The sequence below is a fragment of the Hemiscyllium ocellatum genome, chromosome 9 (assembly GCF_020745735.1).
Source record: "Hemiscyllium ocellatum isolate sHemOce1 chromosome 9, sHemOce1.pat.X.cur, whole genome shotgun sequence".
NCBI lineage: Eukaryota > Metazoa > Chordata > Chondrichthyes > Orectolobiformes > Hemiscylliidae > Hemiscyllium > Hemiscyllium ocellatum.
Window position 1 is genome coordinate 30,858,142 of NC_083409.1, and position 21,230 is coordinate 30,879,371.

The window sequence follows — 21,230 nt, forward strand, 5'->3', positions numbered from 1 at the left end:
TATTGTTTATTGTCTAACACTATGGGCAATTTAGCATGGCCAATTCATCTGACCTGCACATCTTTGGATTGTGGGAGGAAACCAGAGCACCGGAGGAAACCCACGCAGACACAGGAGAAAGTGCAAATTGCATACAGTCGCCCAAGGCTGGAATTGAATCCAGGTCCCTGGTGCTCTGAGGCAGCAGTGCTAACCACTGAGCCTCCCTGCCACCGTCGTCTCACACAAAACAGGAATTTCTTAAGCAAACTCAGGAAGCTGCAGCCCAAAGGACAGTATTCATTGCTGGATCAGATGATCAGAGTGACTATCAGGAGTAGATATGAAGGCTGTCCCTCACAATGTGGGCTGAAAAATGAAGCTGCAGCCAGTGAGCTGCTTTAACATTCTGTTTTAAGTAAGTGGCATCTCAGATAGACTGTGGAAAGCTTCACAATCTGGTGTCCTTGGAAATCGAGAAAACACGTGCAAACATTTTATTGTGAACAATGTAAGAATCCAGGATTGTGGGCAGATTTGGATTATATGTTGTCCATTGATGGGTAAGCAAGAGGGGTAACTCGACTAAAGGGAAAGGGAAGTCTATCTTTGGTGATGTCTTTCTGGATGGATTCTGGAACCTTTACAAGGCAACTAGGCAAAGCTCATGAGTCAGAGAGTCATACAGACACTTCAGTCCAACCGGTCTAATGCCAACCACAAGCTTGATTTGGAGGTACTGGTGTTGGACTGGGGTGTACAACGTTCTGGAGCAGCGCTCCAAATGCTAGTGCTTCCAAATAAACCTGTTGGAATATAACTTGGTGTTTTAACTTTGTACGACCATAATCCTAAACTAAACTAGTCCCACTGTCTGTGCTTGGCCCGTATCCTTCCAAACATTTCTTATTTATGTATTTATCTGAATGTCTTTTAAATGCTGTAGCTGTACCCACATCCACCACTTGCTCTGGAAGTTCATTCCACACACAAACACACTCTGTATAAAAAAAATGCCAGTCATGGCTTTTTAAGTGTTTCTCCTCTAACCTTAAAAATATGCTTCCTAATCTTGAAGTCCCCCACTCTATGGAAAAGAGGTCACCCCTCAACCCCCAGTTTAAAAAACCTCCCAGCCTATCCAGCCTCTACTTATAACGCAAACCCTCTATTCTGGTAAATCTCTGCTGAACCCTCTCCAGCTAAATAATATCCTTCCTATAACACGGCGATCGGGACTGGATACAGTACTCCAGAAGAGACTTCACCAATGTCCTGTACGACCTCAACGTAACGTCCCAATTCCTATACTCAGAGGTCTAAGGAATAAAGGCAAGTGTGCTAAATGCCTTCGTAACCACCCTATCTACCTGTGATGCAAACTTCCATGAATTATGTATCTGAAGCCCTAGGTCTAGTCTGAGGAAGTGTCTGTTTTGGTAGTCCCATTGAGCCCTAGATTAAGGAGAGGGACAGAGAGAGGAAATGAAAGAAAGATACAGGCTGTGGGAGATAGGGATGAAGCCAATGGAGCAAAAAGCAGGGGAGAAGCTGCAGGCAAAGGAAATTGCACAATCCACATTCCACATTGGCGGTGGTTATTAATCAGTCTGTCGATCAGTCCATAGTCAATAAGGGATTGCATGCTATCTTGACCATTCTCCTTGATCTTGTGCCTTTGACCTTTGTCATTCACTTTTCTGCAAAGTCAGTTTTACTTCTTGGAAGTCATGTAGGAAAGATGACATAGATAGATTGATGTGGCTTTATGGATGGCAGACTGACTTATAAATCCAAAGTCCTGGACGTCTGCGTGTTGGAGGAAGTGAAGGGCCACACAAACACCCCATGACTGCTGTTGAAATAGCTAGGGACCAAGTTGAAGTGGATCCAGGGTTTTTAATAGACTCCTCTCTCGACATGTCCAATTGCTGCATAGCAACAGTCAACAAAGCAAGTGGATTCCTGGGTTCTGTTGCCAAAACCAGGAAGTCGTGTTCAAACTGCGCAGCACTTCAATCAGACTGCACCGTGCATCCCCTGGGCCCAATTCTGGTCACAGTGACACACAGAAACTTCCAACTTCGGAATGTGTGTGAAGAAAAGCCATGAGACTGATCGCCTTGTGTTGGAAGGTTAAATAAGGTGAAAAGTTCGGAAATGTAGTCTGTACAGATTTGAGAGGAGGCAGCTAAATGATATTAGATTAGATTACCTACAGTGCAGGAAACTGGCCCTTTGGCCCAACAAGTCCACAATGACCCTCCAAAAGCTACCCACCCAGACCCATTCCCTCTTAATACTACAGGCAATTTAGCAAGGCCAATTCACCTAACCTTCACATCTTTGGACTGTGGGAGGAAACCCACGCAGACGCGGGGAGAATGTGCAAACTCCACACAGACAGTCACCCGAGGCTGGAATTGAACCTGGGACCCTGGTGCTGTGAGGCAGCAGTGCTAACCACTGAGCCACCCGTGGTACAAACCTAAAATACAGAACATGACTTCAAACAAAGTGATGATCAAAAGGGCAAGGGCCACGGGTTGCAGTTATGAAATTACTACATTCAATACAAAAATTAATTGAGAAGTATAAATGATAACATTTACCTCCATATCTTTCTCTCTTTTCTTCCACAGATGATAGCTGTACGAATAGGTTTACACCAAATCAAGTGGCTCGTATGCATTGTTACTTGGACCTAGTGTATCAAGGCTGGATTCATTCTAAAAAGCCATCTCCCATTGCAATGGCTCCAGAAGTGATCAAGCAGACCGTGAACTCTGTAACCATTCACTGGCTGCCTCCAATTAGTGGGATGCTGTATGAAAGGTGAGACGGTGCACAAGGTCTAAGGCCAGCTCTTCCAAGTGGATTGTGGGTGCAGTTCTGTCCTTCTTGGTTAATTATGTGGGTGGCATGGTGGCTCAGTGGTTAGCACTGCTGCCTCACAGCTCCAGGGACCCGGGTTCAATTCCCATCTCGGGTGACTGTCTGTGTGAAGTTTGGACATTCTCCCCTTGTCTGTGTGGGCTTCCTCTGGGTGCTCTGGTTTCCTCCCACAATCTGAAGATGTGCAGGCCAGGTGAAGTGGCATGCTAAATGGCCCATGGTGTTAGGTGCATTAGTCAGGGGTAGGTACAGGGTAGGGGAATGGGTCTGGGTGGGTTACGCTTCAGAGAGTCAGTGTGGACTTGCTGGGCCCAAAGGCCTGTTTCCATCGTGTTGGCAACCTAATCTTGTTAAGAATTCTTTCAATGGGGAAATAATCCATTACGGCAAAACAGGAACATGTGGAGCAGAGAATGCATAAAAAAAAGCTGATGCCCCATTCCTGCTTGACTGGTTTGATTAGATTCCCTACAGTATGGAAACAGGCCCTTTGGCCCAACAAGTCCACACCGACCCTCTGAAGAGTAGCCCAACCAGACCTATTCCCCTACATTTAATAATGCACCTAACATGGCCAATTCACCTGGCCTGCACATCTTTGGATTGTGGGAGGAAACTGGAGCACCCAGAGGAAACCCACATAGACTCGGGGAGAATGTGCAAACTCCACACAGACAGTCGCCCAAGACGGGAATTGAACTCAGGTCCCTGAGGCCACTATGCTGCTCGTGGTTTTGATCAAACACCGTACATGATAAGAGCATGTCTTTTCTTTATTTCAGGCACTAGTAGACTTGCTGCCTGTTTGGAGCCCCTTCACTGAGATGTTGGGAAGATGAGATTTCAAGATGTGTGCTTCATCACAGCACAGTTTGATGATTATTCCTGTTCAGTGTTTGAGTTGAAAGCCATGCAATATGAGGGGAAGTACTTACATGCACATAAAAAAGCAAAAGTGCTGCGGGCGCTGGAAATCAGAAACAAGATTAGAAATTGCTGGAAAAACTCAGCAGGTCTGGAAGCATCTGTGGAGAGAAAGCAGAATTAAAGTTTCAGGTCAAGTGGTTCTGAAAAAGAGTCACTGGACCTGAAACATTAACTATGCTTTCCCTTCATGATCCTGCCAGACCCGCGTTGTTTTGCCAGCAACTTCTGCAACTTGTTGGTATTTACATTTATTGATCTCATTACATCACTTCAAGTAGTTATGGACTGAATCATGTCTTGATTGTGTGGAGGCAAACATGCAGACCAGCTGTACTTCACAGTTAATAATGGGACGTACAATGAAAGAAAACTCAGGAAAACTTCTGGATGATCCATAATGGTCTGATTTGCCTTGTATACTTCAAACAGGATGTCCAGTACAACCAGTACCTTCATTTCCAAGTGTTACTCCGTTACTGGTGTCCCTCCAATCCTGTCAACCAGTTGGTGACCAGTAGATTATTTTGTGCCACTTTTTAGTTACTATATGGACAATGGGAAGATGGAAACTTGAGGATCTCATGAATTTGGTCCTCAGACCTCAGTTAATTAAAGGGAGTGGATGTTCATGGGAAGGCAAAGTGACAAATCCAACTTCAGGCCCTCCTGTTTCCCCGGCCCGAACCAGGAGGGGTTAATAACAGCTGGAGATGAGCCCCTCCCACCTGCCCAGGAGAGCCGGGCCGTGTGATAGGACCTGGTCTTTGCATTTCATCTGACAGATAATGAAGGTCGCTTTGCCAACCCAGTAATCTCTCATCCAGGCCTCACTATCAAATACTTAACATCTGAGGTGACAGGACAGATGCAACAGGGGAAAATCACCAAACAGCTTAGGACTAAAGATTATCAGCGTCCAGCAGAGAGATGGGATCACCATGGTGAGATTGATTTCCAATTGGAAGCGAGTCTTTTTATTGAATGTTGCTGTGGAGGGGGCAACAGTTTTCTCTGATCACCCTTGAGGTTAGCTTCCTAATACAGCTGGGCTATCCCTAATTAGGCTGATCTCGACTGCCGCCACGTTTCATGCATGAATTTTAACCATTACTGTTCTGTCAAGGGTACTTTAAGTGGGAACAGAACTAGGCCATTCAGTCCATTGAGCCTGACCCTCTATTCTAGATCATGGGTCCTCATCTCCTCAATGCTGCTTTCTTCCTTTGTCTATATCTCTTCATGTCATTAATCTTCAGAAGCCTATTGATTTTTGTCTTGAACCTACTCAATGATTGAGCTTCTACAGCCCTTTGCGTTTGAGAACTCTAAAGGTGCACCAACCTCTGAGTGAAGACATTCCTCCTTATCTCTGTCTTAAATAGCCTGCCACCTCTTTCAGAGACTGCTTCTAGATTCATCAACCAAAAAAAAAACATCTTATCACTCAGTGAGAAGTTCAGAAGATTCACTGAAATCACCCCTCAGTTCTCAAGACTCTAGAAAATACAGGCCCAATTTCCTTAAGCTCTCCTCTGAAAACAATCTTGCCATCTCAGGAATTAATCTGCTGAACCTCCATTACAATTCTTAATGTACTCCAGGCCACACCAAATCCAATAGCTTGATGATTGATGGGACTTTGTTTGATGTATCCTTTACAGAGAAATCACCTGGAACCTCACAGAACCCCTTCAGTGTGGAAAGAGGCCATTTGGCCCATCACGTCTGTGCTCACCCACACCTAGCCCTCTACCCAATCCAATGTAACTCCACATTGCTAAGGCCAGTCCACCTAGTCTGTACATCTTTGCACTGTGGGTGGGAATCACAGGGAGGATGTGCAAACTCCACACAGACAGTCACCCGAGGGCTGGAATCAAACCCGAGTCCCTGGCGCAATGAGGCAAAAATGCGTACCTTTGACCCACTGTGCACTCCCTATTTCATTTCATTCATTTCCTTCATTTCATTCTGCACATAACTTGCATTCCAATTGCTCCAAAAAGACATGCTGCTCCAGACTCTGTCTCACCTGCCTCTCCTCCAACCTAGTTTACCATATCCAGTGCTCCTGACGTGGTCTTCTCTACATTGGGAAGACCAAACGCAAACTAAGGGAACTTTCGCCGAGCATCTCAGCTGGGCCCACAAGGGCCGACCTGACCTCCCAATCCCCTCCCATCTTAATTCACCTACCCACTTCCTTTCCAACATGATCATCCTTGACCTCCTCCATTGCCACAACGAAGCAGACTGCACATTGGAGGAACAACACCTCATCTTCCGCCTGGGCAGCCTACAGCGTGGAAGACTCAACGTGTTATGTTAGGTCGGGCTTTTACAAGTTCAGCATGTTTATTGACTCATCATCCCATGGATGTGGACATTGTGGGTCAACCTACAGCCTGTGGACTGCAGCGGTTCAAGAAGACAGCTCACTCACACCTTCTGGAGGGCAAATGGGGATTGGCAACAAACGCTGGCCCAGCCAGTGATGCCACATTCCATGAGTGAATTAAACAGAAATTGTAGACGGGTGATGCTTGTAGGAAATAGTATCTTTTGCAACTAACAAACAGTCAGGAAACCCATCCCAGTTAGCTGAGAATCTCTGCAAATCACAACGAGCAGAAACCATGTTAAAGCCAGTGCCTTCTCTTGATTAAAGCAGGGGGCTGTGTTTCCAATAGGGTGCTGTGAATGGAGGACACTGACATCCAAATAACGTGTGTAGTATCCTGTGAAAATGCCAGAGGGTTAGCCGCTGCTATCCACGCGGGCTGGGAAGAGTGCGGGGGGTCACTCTGTGTGACCGTGTTCGCACGTTGTGTTTCTCATGAGCACTGTGCTGGCCAGTCGAAACCTAACAATAATCCACACAGAGAAAATGCCAGTGTGTTACTGCTGACACGGAGGTATTTTGTAAGAGCGCATTCCGTTCCAATGAAACAGTAGCATATTAACCCTTATCTGCTTGCCAACCTCCCCTGAGCACACTCACACACAATGCCCTGCAATGTGCTAGCCCCAGGCCCCCTGTTTGATGATTAGTTATGATCAGTCTGTTTTGCATCTCGTAGAACCCTTTCCCCATACCACCTCATAGATCAGACTCATATGCTGCTGTGGTGCGGACCATTGATTTGCGTGTGTTTACTTCCCTTTTGAAATGACTGTAGGGCTTTCTTGTTTTGTTTTGTTTCCAGTTCGCTTCCACAGTGCACAGTGGGGTTAAGGCAAATTGAAAACAGGACTTGGGTTTCAGCGTGCTGGTCAACTTAGGGACTGCACAGAGAGAAGAGAACAGCAAGAAGGGGAATGTGAGAGTTTTGCAAGTCAGTAGATGCAAAAATGGACAATACGTAATTGTGGTAGAATCCAGAACCTACAGGGAGTAACACAGTGGGAGCGAGAAAGCACAAGATATATAGTCAGAAAGTGAAAAAAAAATCAAAAGAGCAATGGGAGTTCGCCTTCACTGTTTTTTCTAACACTTAACCAGCCTACTCATCTCACCTTAAGGTAATTGCTCCTTAGACTGTAACAACTCGAAGACTAGGAGAATTAGTAGGCCACTTGGCCCATCAGGTCTGTTCTGCCATCTGTCTCAGCCTTATTGAGCAAGCCCCAACAGCCCTCTGGTGGTAAAGAATTCCACAGATTCACTGTCCTCTGAGAAAAGAAATTCCATCTCCTCTGGGTGATTTAATGGAGTGACCCTTTATTCTTAGATTATGCGCTGTGACCCGGGACTCTTTCACAAGGGGTAGAATCCTCTCTGCATCTACCCTGTCAAACCTCCTACTAATCTTGTTTCAATAAGGTTGCTTCTCATTCTTCTGAACTCCAATGAGTACAAGCCTAATCTACTCAACCTCTCCTCAAAAGAAAGTCCCAGCTTATCTGGAATCAATCTAGTGAGCTATCCCAGTCTGCCTCCAGAGCCACTGGATCTTTCCTGAGGATAAGGGAAGCAAGCTGTTCATAGTATTCCTTGCTAGTGCAGGTGCACAATCCTTTATCTGAAAGGCTTGGTGTTCAGAATTCAGAACTTTTCTACTATCGGAATAAGTGGCAGTTTGGTGAATTTTCAAAAAAAATCTTTCCAAAGAGGCCCGCCAGTGTCTCTCTCTCTCTCTCTCTCTCACACACACACACACACACACCCCACGTCTGCTTGATAGACATCGAGTGGGTGGCGACTTTGGTTAACTGTTCATGCGCCAAACGTTAATGAGAAAATAACTTCACAATAAAAAAAAGCTTTGGAGCTTTTCAGATTTTGGGATTTCGGATAAAGGGTTGTCTACCTGTATACAGTAATGCTGCTTGTCCAAACTATCTCTCACCCAATAGGACAGTGCTTCTTTCACTGATGCAGTCACTGTGTAGGCAGGCTATTCATGATGCTTGAGCATGACAGCTGAATCTGACCTGGCTCTCCCCCAGAATTCACGTGTCCCTAGAGCCAGGATTGTGATTGGGAGCTGCAATCTCAGTCGTCATTCCTGCACCCATAGCTCTGGGATCCCAAAGCCAGTTCTGGCACTGACAAATTGCACACAAGAGGCAACCGCATGTCACAATCTTTGCTCCAGGCTGGAAGGGTGCCCGATAGACTGTGGGAGCACCAATCCCAGAAGCAGAGTGTTGATGGCCAAGAGGGAGCCAGACTGTCAAGGTGATCTGGCAAAAAAGACCAGCCTTGGTTCTCGGGAACTTTGCCTTAGATATTTTTTCCTCTTGAGCTGTTGTCTCTCATACTTTCTCATTATGCACCCCCACCATCACCGTGAATCCTTATTCCTTCAATGCCATCTCACCCCTCAGAAATCACCCCACAATTAATTAGCACTTATACAGGTATCCCCGGCTTTTCGAAAGTTCACTTTAGGCCACTTCGCTTTCACGGGAGACCTACATTCGTACCTGTTTTTACTACCCAAAAGAAATCCAAAGAGGATTTTTGCTTTTATGAAAGCAAGTGAAATTATTCCCATCTAAATTAATGCTTCTTTGTTTTACACCATTCTGTCTTATGAAAGGTTTTATAGCAACGCTGTACTTTCAGATAGTGGGAATACCTGTACCTCTATGTCAGTGAATAACCCCGACCACTCACATGGCTGTTTATACCCCTTTGAGAACTCGTCCAATGACAACCCAGGACAGACTTCTGGCGATCAAATAAAATAATGTTCAAAAGTTGGTCTCTTGCTACAGACTTGATAGTTTAAAAGGGAAAAGTGAGGACTGCAGATGCTGGAAATCAGAGTCTAGGTTAGAGTGCTGTTGGAAAAACACAGCAGGTCAGGCAGCATCCGAGGAGCAGGAAAATCGACGTTTCAGGCAAAAGCCCGTCATCCTGCCCCTCAGATGCTGCCTGACCTGCTGTGTTTTTCCAGCACCACTGTAATCTAGTTTAAAAGGGAGCCTATTCACGCAAACCTATTCAAAACCCTGAATCTCTCAAAGTGAACTTTTTTCATATCCCAGATCAAATACAGCTACTTCTGTAATATGATCTTTTAACTGCCAGCCAGACTTAAAATCAGAACAAAGCCTCCATGCAGATAATTGTAGCTTTTAGAATTCAGCCATGCATTCATAAAGAGTTCTCATGGGAAATGTCAACAAACAACTATTGAAGCTGTTAGAACAGATACTATACCAACTGACCTGTCAATCAAATCATTGTCCAGGACGTTCTTTGAGTGCTGTGTTTGTGTCTCAGCCTCATCTTGCTGGGCTGGATCTCTGTCACTATTGGATTCTTTCCTGAACTGCCATATGTCTTCCTGGGTCATCTCCCTAGAATGTGTGGCTTACTTTTAGGTCTTAGAATATTAGGACCAGAGCAAAGTAAAAATTCAGCTTCAGCAAAGCATGTTCTGAGGCCAGGAGACATGAAAAACATATGATGTAAAAAGATCTCTCACTTTGCTCCCTGTTTTGATTTTGTAACATCTCCTTGTAGAGACTCTGAAGAAACCAATGGCAACTCTATTGTTCCTATTTCACTGTGAAGAGTTAACTCTGATTCAGACCCAGGATTGAAGCAAGACCATTCTTTCTCGATGAGCTCAGTAACTCGCTATGCACTGAGTCTATTGACAAAGCCATTAGGCTTTCACCTTCTGGTTGTCGTTATTGAATGCATATTTTTGTTACATACTATCCTGTATTGGTAATGGTCTGGTGATGTTTAGGTATCAAAATGCTTGGCTTTTTCAACCTTTAACTATTTAGCAGTCAGCAGTGAATTAGCTTGCAAAAGCCAAAGGTAAGGCTCACATCAGTGTGTCGTATTACTCAATAGGAATCAAAGTAGCTTAAAGGATATGGGCCAGGTGCAGGCAGTTGGATTTGGTTTAATTTGGGATTATGATTGGTATGGACTGGTTTGACTGAAGGATCTCTTTCTGTGCTGTATGACTCTATGCCTCTACATATAACTTGTACCTCCCCAGCTCCCAAAATGCATCTTGGACATTAAGTGACAAACCACAATTAGATGAACATATTATATCAAAACCCCTTAGTACAACAGTCACTGAAGTTAGCAACATCTACTTTCAGCCTTTTGACCCTTGAATTTGCCCCAGAGAACAACGAAGGAAGCTTTTCGAAGATAAAGCCCAAAACTGAGTGCTTTGCTCTTTTGGAAGAAATAACACAAACTGTCTCTTGCTGGGATCACATTGGTCAAGAGCTTTTCTATCTCCCAGGAACATAAGTAGCTCGTGCAGCCAATTATGACCGACAGGGAGGAGTCAAAGGTTATCGAGGTTGGACAAGAAAGCAAAGGCCCAATTGGATCAGCCATGATCTCATCAAATGGGGGTGCAGCTTGAGGGGCCAAATGGCCAACCACTGCTCCAAATGTGTCTGTCTGTAAGTTTAAAAAAAAATGGAGAAAGTCTTCCTCGTACTGAAAAGATCAAGAACCAGTTGGTAACGGTGGCACAGTGGTTAGCACTGCTGCCTCACAGCGCCTGTAGACCCGGGTTCAATTCCCGACTCAGGCGACTGACTGTGTGGAGTTTGCACGTTCTCCCCGTGTCTGCGTGGGTTTCCTCCGGGTGCTCCGGTTTCCTCCCACAGTCCAAAGATGTGCGGGTCAGGTGAATTGGCCAAGCTAAATTGCCCGTAGTGTTAGGTAAGGGGTAAATGTAGGGGTATGGGTGGGTTGCGCTTCGGCGGGTCGGTGTGGACTTGTTGGGCCGAAGGGCCTGTTTCCACACTGTAAGTCTAATCTAAAAAATCTAATCTAATCACTGGGGGTCATGAGGAACCAAAGGGACAGGGGCAAGAGGAAAATATTACTTTGTGCAGCAAGTGGCTATGATCTGGAAAGCATGTCCTGAGAGTGCGGAGGAGGTGGAATCAGTCAACAGAGCTGGCCAGCTATCATTTGCAAGACTGCAAGGAGAAAATGGGGGAGTAGGATAGGATGAGTTAGTTTTGCAGAGAGTTGGACTGAATGGCCTGGTTTGATGTAACTATAGAACATTTCTGTGACTCAATCTGTTGAGTCGGCGCTGCCATTCAGTTAAATTATGGGTGACGTTTAGCATTTACCTGCTTCTGTTCTATATCCCTTAATAACCTCATAATAAAACCCGAGGGAATCACATTCCTGAAATCTCCACTTCATCCACCAACTCCAGTTATTTTTTTGGAGGAGAGAATACACCGCCTCAAGATTTCTCACTACTTTGGAAGAAACAGTACTTTCTGATTCAGAGTGTCTCAGTTTTAATATTAAGATTGTGACCTCTTGGGGATTTATGTTTCCCAACTAACGAAAATTATTTCCCTGTATCTAATCAACGTATTTGGTTTTAACATTTTAAACTCCTCAACCAGATCATCCTGCTGTAACTTTTGTGGAAACCTTGGAGAAATGACCTAAACGTAAAGGCTGTCCCAGTTTCTATGGAATTTCCTCTGATCTTTCCATGAAGCTAGAGTGAGACATGGGACATTCCAGAGAATGAACCCCTTGTTGGAACTTTCTGTTGAGGGAAAGGTAATTTTCAAGAATTTTAACCATTTTTAAACCCATCTCTCACATCCACATCTAAACCTGTCCTTCCCTTTTTGACATGATTGTCTTCTGTCTCTGGTTTGATTCTAGATACCTAGTGAAAGACCATCAACTTGCATAGTTTCTCCTAACCCAATGCCCAATGAACTAACCTAATATTGTGGTACTGATAGTCCATTACCTGACTGTGTGACTCCTCATGGAGAGAGTGATAGTCTCTCATCACTGTAAGCAGACCTAACGTTAAGAGGGTGACCATCCTCAACATCACTGAGCCAAACCAGTGCATAACGACTGAAAGTTCCTACCTAACTGTGTCAGGATGGGGTAGTGGGTCAACCTATGAGCCTCTGGACTGTAGCGGTTCAAGAAGGCAGCTCACTGGCACCTTCTGGTAGGCATCTAGGGATTGGCAATAAATACTGGCCCAGCCAGCTATGCCCACATTCCACAAGAGAATATAAAAATTGGAGACAGGTGATGCCTCTCAGAAATAGTCTCTTTTGCGACTATCAAACAGTCCGGAAACCCAGCCCAGTTAGCTGAGAATCTCTGCCAATCATAACAAGCAGAAACCATGTTAGAGCCAGTGACTTCTGATTATAGCAGGGAGCTGTGTAGCCAATGGGCTGCTGTGAGTGGAGGGCACTGACGTATGAATAACGTGTGTAATGTCTTGTGAAAATACCAGGGAGCTACTCACTCTAGCCATACAGGCTGGAAAGAGTGTGGGGGCTCACTCTATGGGACCATGTTTGCATGTTGTGCTTCTCATGAGCACATTGCTGGCCAGTCGAAAACAAACAGTAATCCACCCAGAGAAAATGCCAGTGTGTTACTGCTCACTGTATTCCTTTCCAACGAAACAGTAGAAAATTAACCCTTATCCACTTTCCCATATTGTGGACCCCTTTCCCCATGCTGCCTCACAGATCAGACTCATATAAGCTGCTGGAATAACACAAAGGGTTGACATGCTCACTCTCACCTCTGAGTTTGTTTTAAATCCAGTCGGCTGCTAATCTCTCTGTTTTAGCTTTATGTAGTTGGGGTAAGGGGCAGTCTCTCAGTATATGGGTCATCTAAACCAATGTTGAGGAATGAAAGGCAGAAAATCCTCGACTCACTTATTGACCAATTCAGAAATTTCCGAGTGTGTTCATTCTGTAATCTGGAAATGCAGTAGCCAAACCCCTGCACAGCAAGATCCCACAACCAGCAAAGTGATAATGGCTGGGTACCTTTCTTTGTTTGTGATGTTGGTGCAGGGATACAGATTAACTTGGACAACAGGGTTAACTCCCTTTCTCTTCTACAAAATAGTTCCGAGGAATATTTTACATCTGCCCAACATTACCCCATTTTACCATCTATTCTGAAAAATGAGATCTCTGACAGTGCAGCACTCTCATGGGAACCACACTTTTGCTTTGTCTATGATAACCTAAATGAGAGACTGACAGTCTGATATTCTTTGAATTAACACAACTTCGAGAGAATGACTGAGCTTAACCTTCAAACTGTTCCCATACCTTATATTATGTTTGGTTCTCAATCAACCTGATGCAATCCAGTGGTTAGGGTGGGAGGTGATTGGATGACCCTGTATCAGTACTCTGATAGCAGGAGTGATAAAGATTAATTTCATAGAACATGCAAACACATAAACTAGGAGCAGATTTGGGCCATTTGCCTCTTGGAACCTGCTCTGCCATTCAATAATATCTTTGTTAGAGACAAAAGATGTACAGACGCTGGAATCCAAAGTAGACAGGCAGGAGGCTGGAAGATCACACCAAGCCAGGGGGTGGAGAAGTGAAAATTAAGGTATAACTCTTCTTCAGGAAACTTGTCTACTCTATTTGTATTTTGATTTCAACAGTCCCATCTACAGAAAAACCTCGATTATCCCAAAGACAGAGGCAGGGCGTGTTACTTGAATGCCGGATAATCAATGCCAGCTAATCTAGTTAGCCAAGCATCGAGACCTTGCGATCTTGTTCGGATGATCCGAAGTTATGGTTAATCGAATGCCAGATAATTGAAGTTCCTCTGTACTCCCATAATAAGAATCTGTTTGCTTCATTCTTAAAAATACTCAACGAATCTGCCTCCACTGCCTTCTGAAGCTAAACTCTCATCAGTCCTTTGAGAGAAAGAAATTCTCTTCCTCTTTGTCCTGAAAGTGGTGACCCTAATTCTGAAATGAAGCCCCCTGGTTCTGAACTGCCCCAATTTCCCAATGTTCATGTTGTCAGAACCATTCAAGAGCTTGCTCAGTCATCCCCCACTCTTCCAAACTCCAGCGGAAACAAACCCAGTCTGTCTAAAGTATCCTCATATGATAACCCATTCATTCCTGGTGTCAGTTTAGTAAATCTTCACTGGACCACCTCATTAGAAGACCCAAACTGCACACAATATTCGAGATGTGATCTCTCACCAATGCCCCTTCTCTTAACCTGAAACATAATATCTTTATTTTTATGTTCAATTCCCTCTTATAGTAAAGGGTTACATTTCTTAATTGCATGCTGCACCCACATACTAACTTCTTGTGACTTGTCCTGTAGAACACCTCAATATCTGTAGTTGTTCTCAATTTAAGTAAACTTCCTTCCAAAGTGAATAACTTCACATTTTCCACAATTTACTCCATCTGCCAGATTTTGGACCATTCACTTAAACTGTCTCACACTGTTGTGTCCTCTTCATAACTTACTTACCTATCTACCTTTGTGTCATCCACAACTTTGGATACCGCACCTTAGCTTCCCCCAAACTCCATAGAAACTGTAGAAAGCTGAGACTCCAGCACAGATCCCTATAGGGGACTCAACTCTTGCCAATCCAGAAAAAGGTCCAATTAAGCAGAAGCTCTGCTTTCTGTCAGCCAGCAAATCCTTCATCCATGTCAGTTAGCCACGACACCATGAACTTGTAATTTGTGCAGTAATGTTTTCTGTGGCACCTTGTCAAATGCTTGTGAAATGGTGACAGGTTTGTATGGAAAGATATCATACACCACATAACATCCAGACATGGGACTACACCTGTTATTCTCATCTAATATTTACATAGTTTTGCAGAACACTGTGTTACACTTCAATAAATGTCACACAAACAGTGCACATTATCCAGTAGTATGTGCGAAAATGTTATCTGTGTCAGAAGAAAATATCTAACTATTGTCTTCAAATTTAACAGATGAGGTAATCAATATAAAAGCATTGGTTTTATTTTTGCTTCCCTGCAGTATTTTAGTTAACATCTGATTACACTGAAGTGATAATGAAAAATGTAAAAATGTTGACTCTCTCATATAGTGTGGCATGTTGACTTATATTGTGCGAAAGTACAGAAATCTGAGTCTTGGCAAAGTGCGAATGCCTGGTGCAGGTGTAGGTGTGTGAAGATTTTGGAGACTGGTTCATGCCAAGTTCATAGCCAAAGTGATGCGCCGGTATTGGGACTCCAATGTGGTTGGTCCTTCCGCATTGACAGAGAAGCAGATTCTCAGAAATGGTGGCATTAACGGGGTGCGTTCCACCAGAAGGCAACTGAATTTATCGTGGCTTTATGTAGGCTCGACAGACTCAGAGCACAGCTAGCCAGACGTAGGCCAACATCTGTGACTGATTCTTTGGCTCTGGTGTAACGTGAGCTGTGTGAATCTTAAAATACTGTACGAAGACCATATGCGGCTTTCTAAGATCTGAGCGAGATGGATCATATTTAAAACCAGACCCTGTTTGATCATTAGCTTACTGTGCTCTTTCCTCACTGCATCACTCAGGAACCTGTCAGTGAGCTTTCTTGTTCTGTTTTGATTACAAAGACACATTGCCAGTTCAACTCTGCCGAGTAAACATAAGCCTCTGATTGCAGGTGAAGTACGCTTCCATGTAGCTGCCCTTTCCCACGTTAAAATGTTCCTTTGTTTTTGAAGGATTTTCTTACCTCCCCCTCCCCCCACCCCTCTTCTACTGTTCTGATGATTCAACATGTGCTGCCAAGTGTGAACTTTTGCGCACTACTCTCAGTCTTCACCAGTGTTCACAGAAATAATAGAATCCCTACAGTGTGGAAACAGGCCCTTCGACCCAACAAGTCCACACCAACCCTCTGAAGAGTAACCCACCCAGACCAATTCCCCTACCCTATTACTCTACATTTGCCCCTGACTAATGCACCTAACCTACACTCCCCTGAGCACTATGGGCAATTATGGCCAAATCACCTAACCTTTGGATTGTGGGAGGAAACTGGAGCTCCTGGAGGAAACCCACACAGAAGCAGGGAGAAAGTGCAAACTCCACACAGACAGTTGCCCGAGGCCAGAATCGAACCCGGGTTACTGGCGCTATGCTAACCACTGGACCACCATGCTACCCTACTGTGCTGTGAAAAAGTGAGAAGTGGTGTCGCATGAGCATGAAGTGGGCTTAGACCCATTGCCTGAAAGCATTGGCACAAGGTTCTCCACAAAGGTGTCCTCATGACAACAAAACGGTGTCAGATTTGGCATTGTCCCTTGGGGGAATCGGATGTCACCGAGGCGAAAGAGAAGCAAGCATCATAATGTTGATGAGTAAGTCTACAGCTGGATACTCTACATAAATGTAGTCCTTTTCTTTTGAGCTTCCACTTATCTCTTTAAGGGCTTACATAGCCCTGGAATGACTGACTCCAATCATTTGCAGTGCATGCCAATTTTTGAGAACAGAAATCAGAAGACAGATGTTAGGATCTCCTTTTACGCAGAACCATAGAATCCCTACAGTGTGAAAGGAGACTATTTGGCCCATCAAATCCATTCTGACCCTCTCCTAACCCCCCCCCCCCCCCGTCCCCCCCCCACCACCACCACCACTGTATTCCCATAGCTCTGCACTTCCAATGCACCTAACCTGCACCCCTTTAGCTTGTGGGAAAAAGCCAGAGGAAATCCACCCAGACGTGGGGAGAATGGGCAAACTCCACACAGACAGTCTCCCAAGGCTGTAATTGAACCCAGGTCCCTGACGCTGTGAGGTAACAGTGCTAACCACCATGCCGTCCCGAGAAAAGAAACTTGGTGCCATTCTTAATTGAGGCACTGAGTGCAAAAGCAAAGCAGTTATGCTAAATCTTCACAGCATGCTGGTTAGCTCTCTGCTTGTGGTAGTGAGTTCAACACTAGACACTGCTCTTAATGAGCGATCTCCCGCAGGTTCAGTGGAGTTTTGAGGATGATACCATGGTGAGGAGCATCAATTCTGTGGGTGGACTTGAGTAACCGGAGTTGATTTGAGTCCAGGTAATTCAGAGGAGTTTGGGTAGAGGCATTCAACATCATGCAGGATCTTGATACAGTAAATAAGGAAGATCTTTCCAACAGCAGCAGGACACAGTTTGAGGTTGATGGGCAGAAGAACTAAAGATGATATGAGAAAACATTTAAGCTTATGCAAGGACTTGCGATTTGGAGTGTAAGATTTTATAAGAGAGTTGGATAAGTCCTTGGAAAGGGAAACATTTGCAGAGCTCATGGCCAAATGCAGAGATGTGGGACTAACTGTACTGCTTTCAAAGAGTGAACACTAAATGGCCTCTTTCTCTGCTGTAACATGCTGTGATTCTACAAACATCTAGCTCTGGACACGTAGGTAGGGTGTGAGAGAGATCGCTTTTTGAAGTCAGCCAGTCCAATTCTGATTCTCGGACACAAAAGGAAGGCGTAACATGGACCAATTCTATCTCTCCCTCTGGGCACTTCACTGTAGACATGTGCCTCAGTAGCTAACCTGTTGGGTAAGCAGAGTTTAAAAATCCAGCAACACCTTGCTTTCTAAACTTCTCCCGGACTGTGGATATACCCTGTTCTCCACGTCCGCTGTCTCGATGGGGGTTGACTGTGTGCTACTTTGAAAAGCCAAAGCCTCCCTTAGCAAGATCAGAATCCGGGGGGGCAGCTTTAAAGTAATTGGCTGAAGAGCCAGGGGTGAGATGGTTAGTAAGAAGGCGAGGGAAAATTGCTGACTGAGGCGCACAATCTTGCCGTTGGAATCTTTAACACCATGTGTCCATACCAGGACCTCCGCCCCCAAAGCACGATTCAGTAAGTAGCAGGTATTTATGATATGTCAGAGATTTTGTTAGATGTGACATGAGGTTTCTATTGAATGACTATGCTACATCTAGTTCAAAACTTCGGCTTAAACAGTGCGTCACATCTGGAACCTGGAGCCAGGGTTTCTCTGGGGTTTCCTCTTGTCTTTGGTGGAAAATTGACAGAAAGTCCTGAGAAGTGGCAACAACAGCTGAAGGCATAGAAATCAGCAGAACTCCTGTGCACATTCTAGTTGTGGATTCCCAGTTCTGTGTTATACTTAGCATCAGGTATCTTCGTGGAAGTTTTGCTACTGAGCTGGATAGGTCCAGTCCCATTCAGGTATAGAGGCCCCCAGAGTCATCTCTTTGATGCTGGGTCCAAGAGGGTGAGGTAGAGGAATTTTTCCCAGCTGTATTAAAGATTGTTAGGCCCTTTTAGCCCTCACTCCTTGTACCTAACCATTCGCTATGCCAATGCAATGTTTTCCCATGACCTCTCATAGACCCGATGCCAACTCAAGCTCACCTCCACCTATCGTGATGACCTCTTGTAGCTCCAATGCCAACTCCCTCAGCCCTTACATGTTCATTCACCCATTATATATTATGTATGGAACAACTGAGCTTTGTAGTAACCATGGCATTTATGCTGTTCCTATAACCATAAAAAGACCAATACAGCATCAGCAACAGAGGCTTCAAACACTTTGTGCCTCATAATTTTGTTTGAATAAATAGTGGGACATTGACTTCAGAGATCACAGAAAGAGTGGTTTATCAAAAATACATCAGGATGTCAGTCGGTTGAAATCAGCAGTTCCCTCCAGTTATCAAAGCAACTCTAAATGAGACAGCTTTTAGTGAGGAGAAAATCTGGCATCGTTGATAAACTTGAGGCCGTCCAGATTCACCGAGAGAGTTCATAGAATCCCTACAGTAGGGGGTTGGTTTGTGATACAGGGTGACACCAACAGCCTGGGTTGAGTTCCTGCACCTGCTGAGACTGCCATGAAGGATTCTCCCTTTCAACCTTGCCCCTTGTCTGAGGTGTGGTGATCCTCAGGTTAAACCACCACCAGTTGTGTGTCTCTCATGAGAGAGCAGACGTGGTCTGATTAGACTGCTTTTGGGTGGCACGGTGACTCAGTAGTTAGCACTGCTGTCTCACAGCCCCAGGGACCCGGGTTCAATTCCAGCCTTAGGCAACTGTCTGTGTGGAGTTGGCCCATTCTCCCCATGTCTGGGTGGACTTCCGCTCGGTGCTCCAGTTTCCCCCCACAGTTCAAAGGTGCACAGGTTAGGTGGATTGGCCATACTAAATTGCCCATAATACTCAGCGATGTGCAGGCTGAAGTTTAGCCATGGGAAATGCAGGGGTACAGGGTCTGGGTGGGAAACAAGCCGGCCTGTTTCCACACTGTAGGGATTCTATGATATGGCCTGACATTTGTTTCTCCAGGCTGTCTAGGAACAGGCAGCAGCATAATAGCAATTTATGAGCAGCAGAGTCCATTTTAAAAGAGAAAAGGTAGAATCTCTATGGTGTAGGAGAAAGCCATTCAGCCCATCAAGTTACGCCGCCCCTATTTGTATAACCCTGCATTTCCCGTGGGTAATCCACCTATCCTGCATGTCCCTGGACACCATGGGCAATTTAACCTGGCCAATCCACCTAACCTGCAAGTCTTTGGAGTTTGGGAGGAAACCACAGCATCCCCACGCAGACACGGAGAGAATGTGCAAACTCCACACAGACAGTCACCTGAGGCTGGAATTGAACAGTTCGGGCACTGTGAGGTAGCAGTGCTAACCACTGAGCCGCCGTTCTCTCTTCTGCCCATTACCTTCAAACTGTCCTCTGGTTTCTGGTCTTGCTACCAGAGGACAGAGCTTCTCTCTCTCTTTGCCCTATCCAAGCCCCCATATCATCTTGACCAAGTAATCCTTCTGTTTTGGCCATTTCAGGTACAGTCGGTTCTGCGATAATGCATGTTTCTTCAACACAAATTGGCTCCAATGTGATTGAAGAATTTAAACCATTACTTGTAGAAAGTGAACTTTCCTTTCCCTACCTGTATTGGCTATAACACGATTCTGGTCCCATTGGTTTAAATGGTGCTGTTATTATCTAATTTACTTACAACGCAGGATCTCACAGGAATGGAACTATCGCGTTATTGTCAGAACAGATTACTACACACCATTGACTGGTTAGTTTGAGTAGAATACATTTTTTGTATTTCATTACATTTGATATGATTTAGCAACTTCTCCCCATGTTGTACTGTGATCAGACGTTTATACCAAGTATCACATACCTACCTTAAATGTCTTTTAACCACAGCGTAAACAAAGTGCTGCTTCTGGCCTCAGACAGCATTATGTAGTCCTAGCATCTGTTTGTGTCATGTATTGGGTTTGGCCTTAAATGTTTGCTGATGGAGGGAATTATGTCTGTGATCAGTATTTCTACAGCACTGTGCATAAACAAAATATAAAAGCCAAGAATTAATACTACTCTCAAGCTCAACCCTTTAATGCTCCTCTTCCCTGTTCACATCCAATTGCACCTATATAGAGCTTCCATTTGTTCCATTGCTCATTCCTAGTTTTTATTTCTGATTGTTTTAGAAAACGTTTTTGATATTTTACTGTATTTTCTGATCTCAGGTCCTATTGTTCAACTTTACTTCTAATTATAAAACCTTTTGCCTCATCAAAGCATTGAACATATTCTGTACTTGAGCAAAATTGATTTTTTTTTTAAAAGTTGCCTTCTCTCTGGGTGCACACACACCATTTTTCAATCTTGCCTCATCATTTTGAATGATTAATGTTCCTTTGTAGCTTGGAGACTGTACAATGACAATCACAAGGAGAAGAATTTCATGTGAAATGGATGATTTTAGCCACAAGTGTGCAGCCACACCAGTGCATCGCAATGACACTGACCCAGCTCTGAAATCCCAGAATTTGATTAGCTTTTATAATTGCTTTACCACTGGACATTAGTAGTGATACATGTACTCTCACCTGCTATTGGTTTAATCCATTCACCTTGTCTTTGTCTGACCAACATAAATTACATTTGATAGTTGCCAACTAGATACTTGTTAAATTTACTTTTGTGATGTTTACCCAATTCTAAACGATCTCACTCTTGCAGAGCCTGATCTGCATCCTCTGCTTTGTACGTCCTCTTCATTTATGTGTCATTTGCAAAATTTGCCAGTTTTACGTTTAGCATGCAGGCTCATCATGTAAATGAGAAATGACAGATGTCCTT

At 44.4% G+C, this 21,230-nt stretch overlaps 1 protein-coding gene across 1 annotated transcript in view; it reads left to right on the plus strand.

Annotated features, from left to right (window-relative positions):
* The window catches only part of LOC132818488 (pappalysin-2-like), a 487,615-nt gene that overhangs the window by 217,783 nt on the left and 248,602 nt on the right, over positions 1-21,230 (plus strand). The window contains exon 5 of the mRNA XM_060829547.1: positions 2,622-2,814. Within this exon, the coding sequence (XP_060685530.1) occupies positions 2,622-2,814 (193 nt within the window). The remainder of the gene's footprint in view (positions 1-2,621; positions 2,815-21,230) is intronic.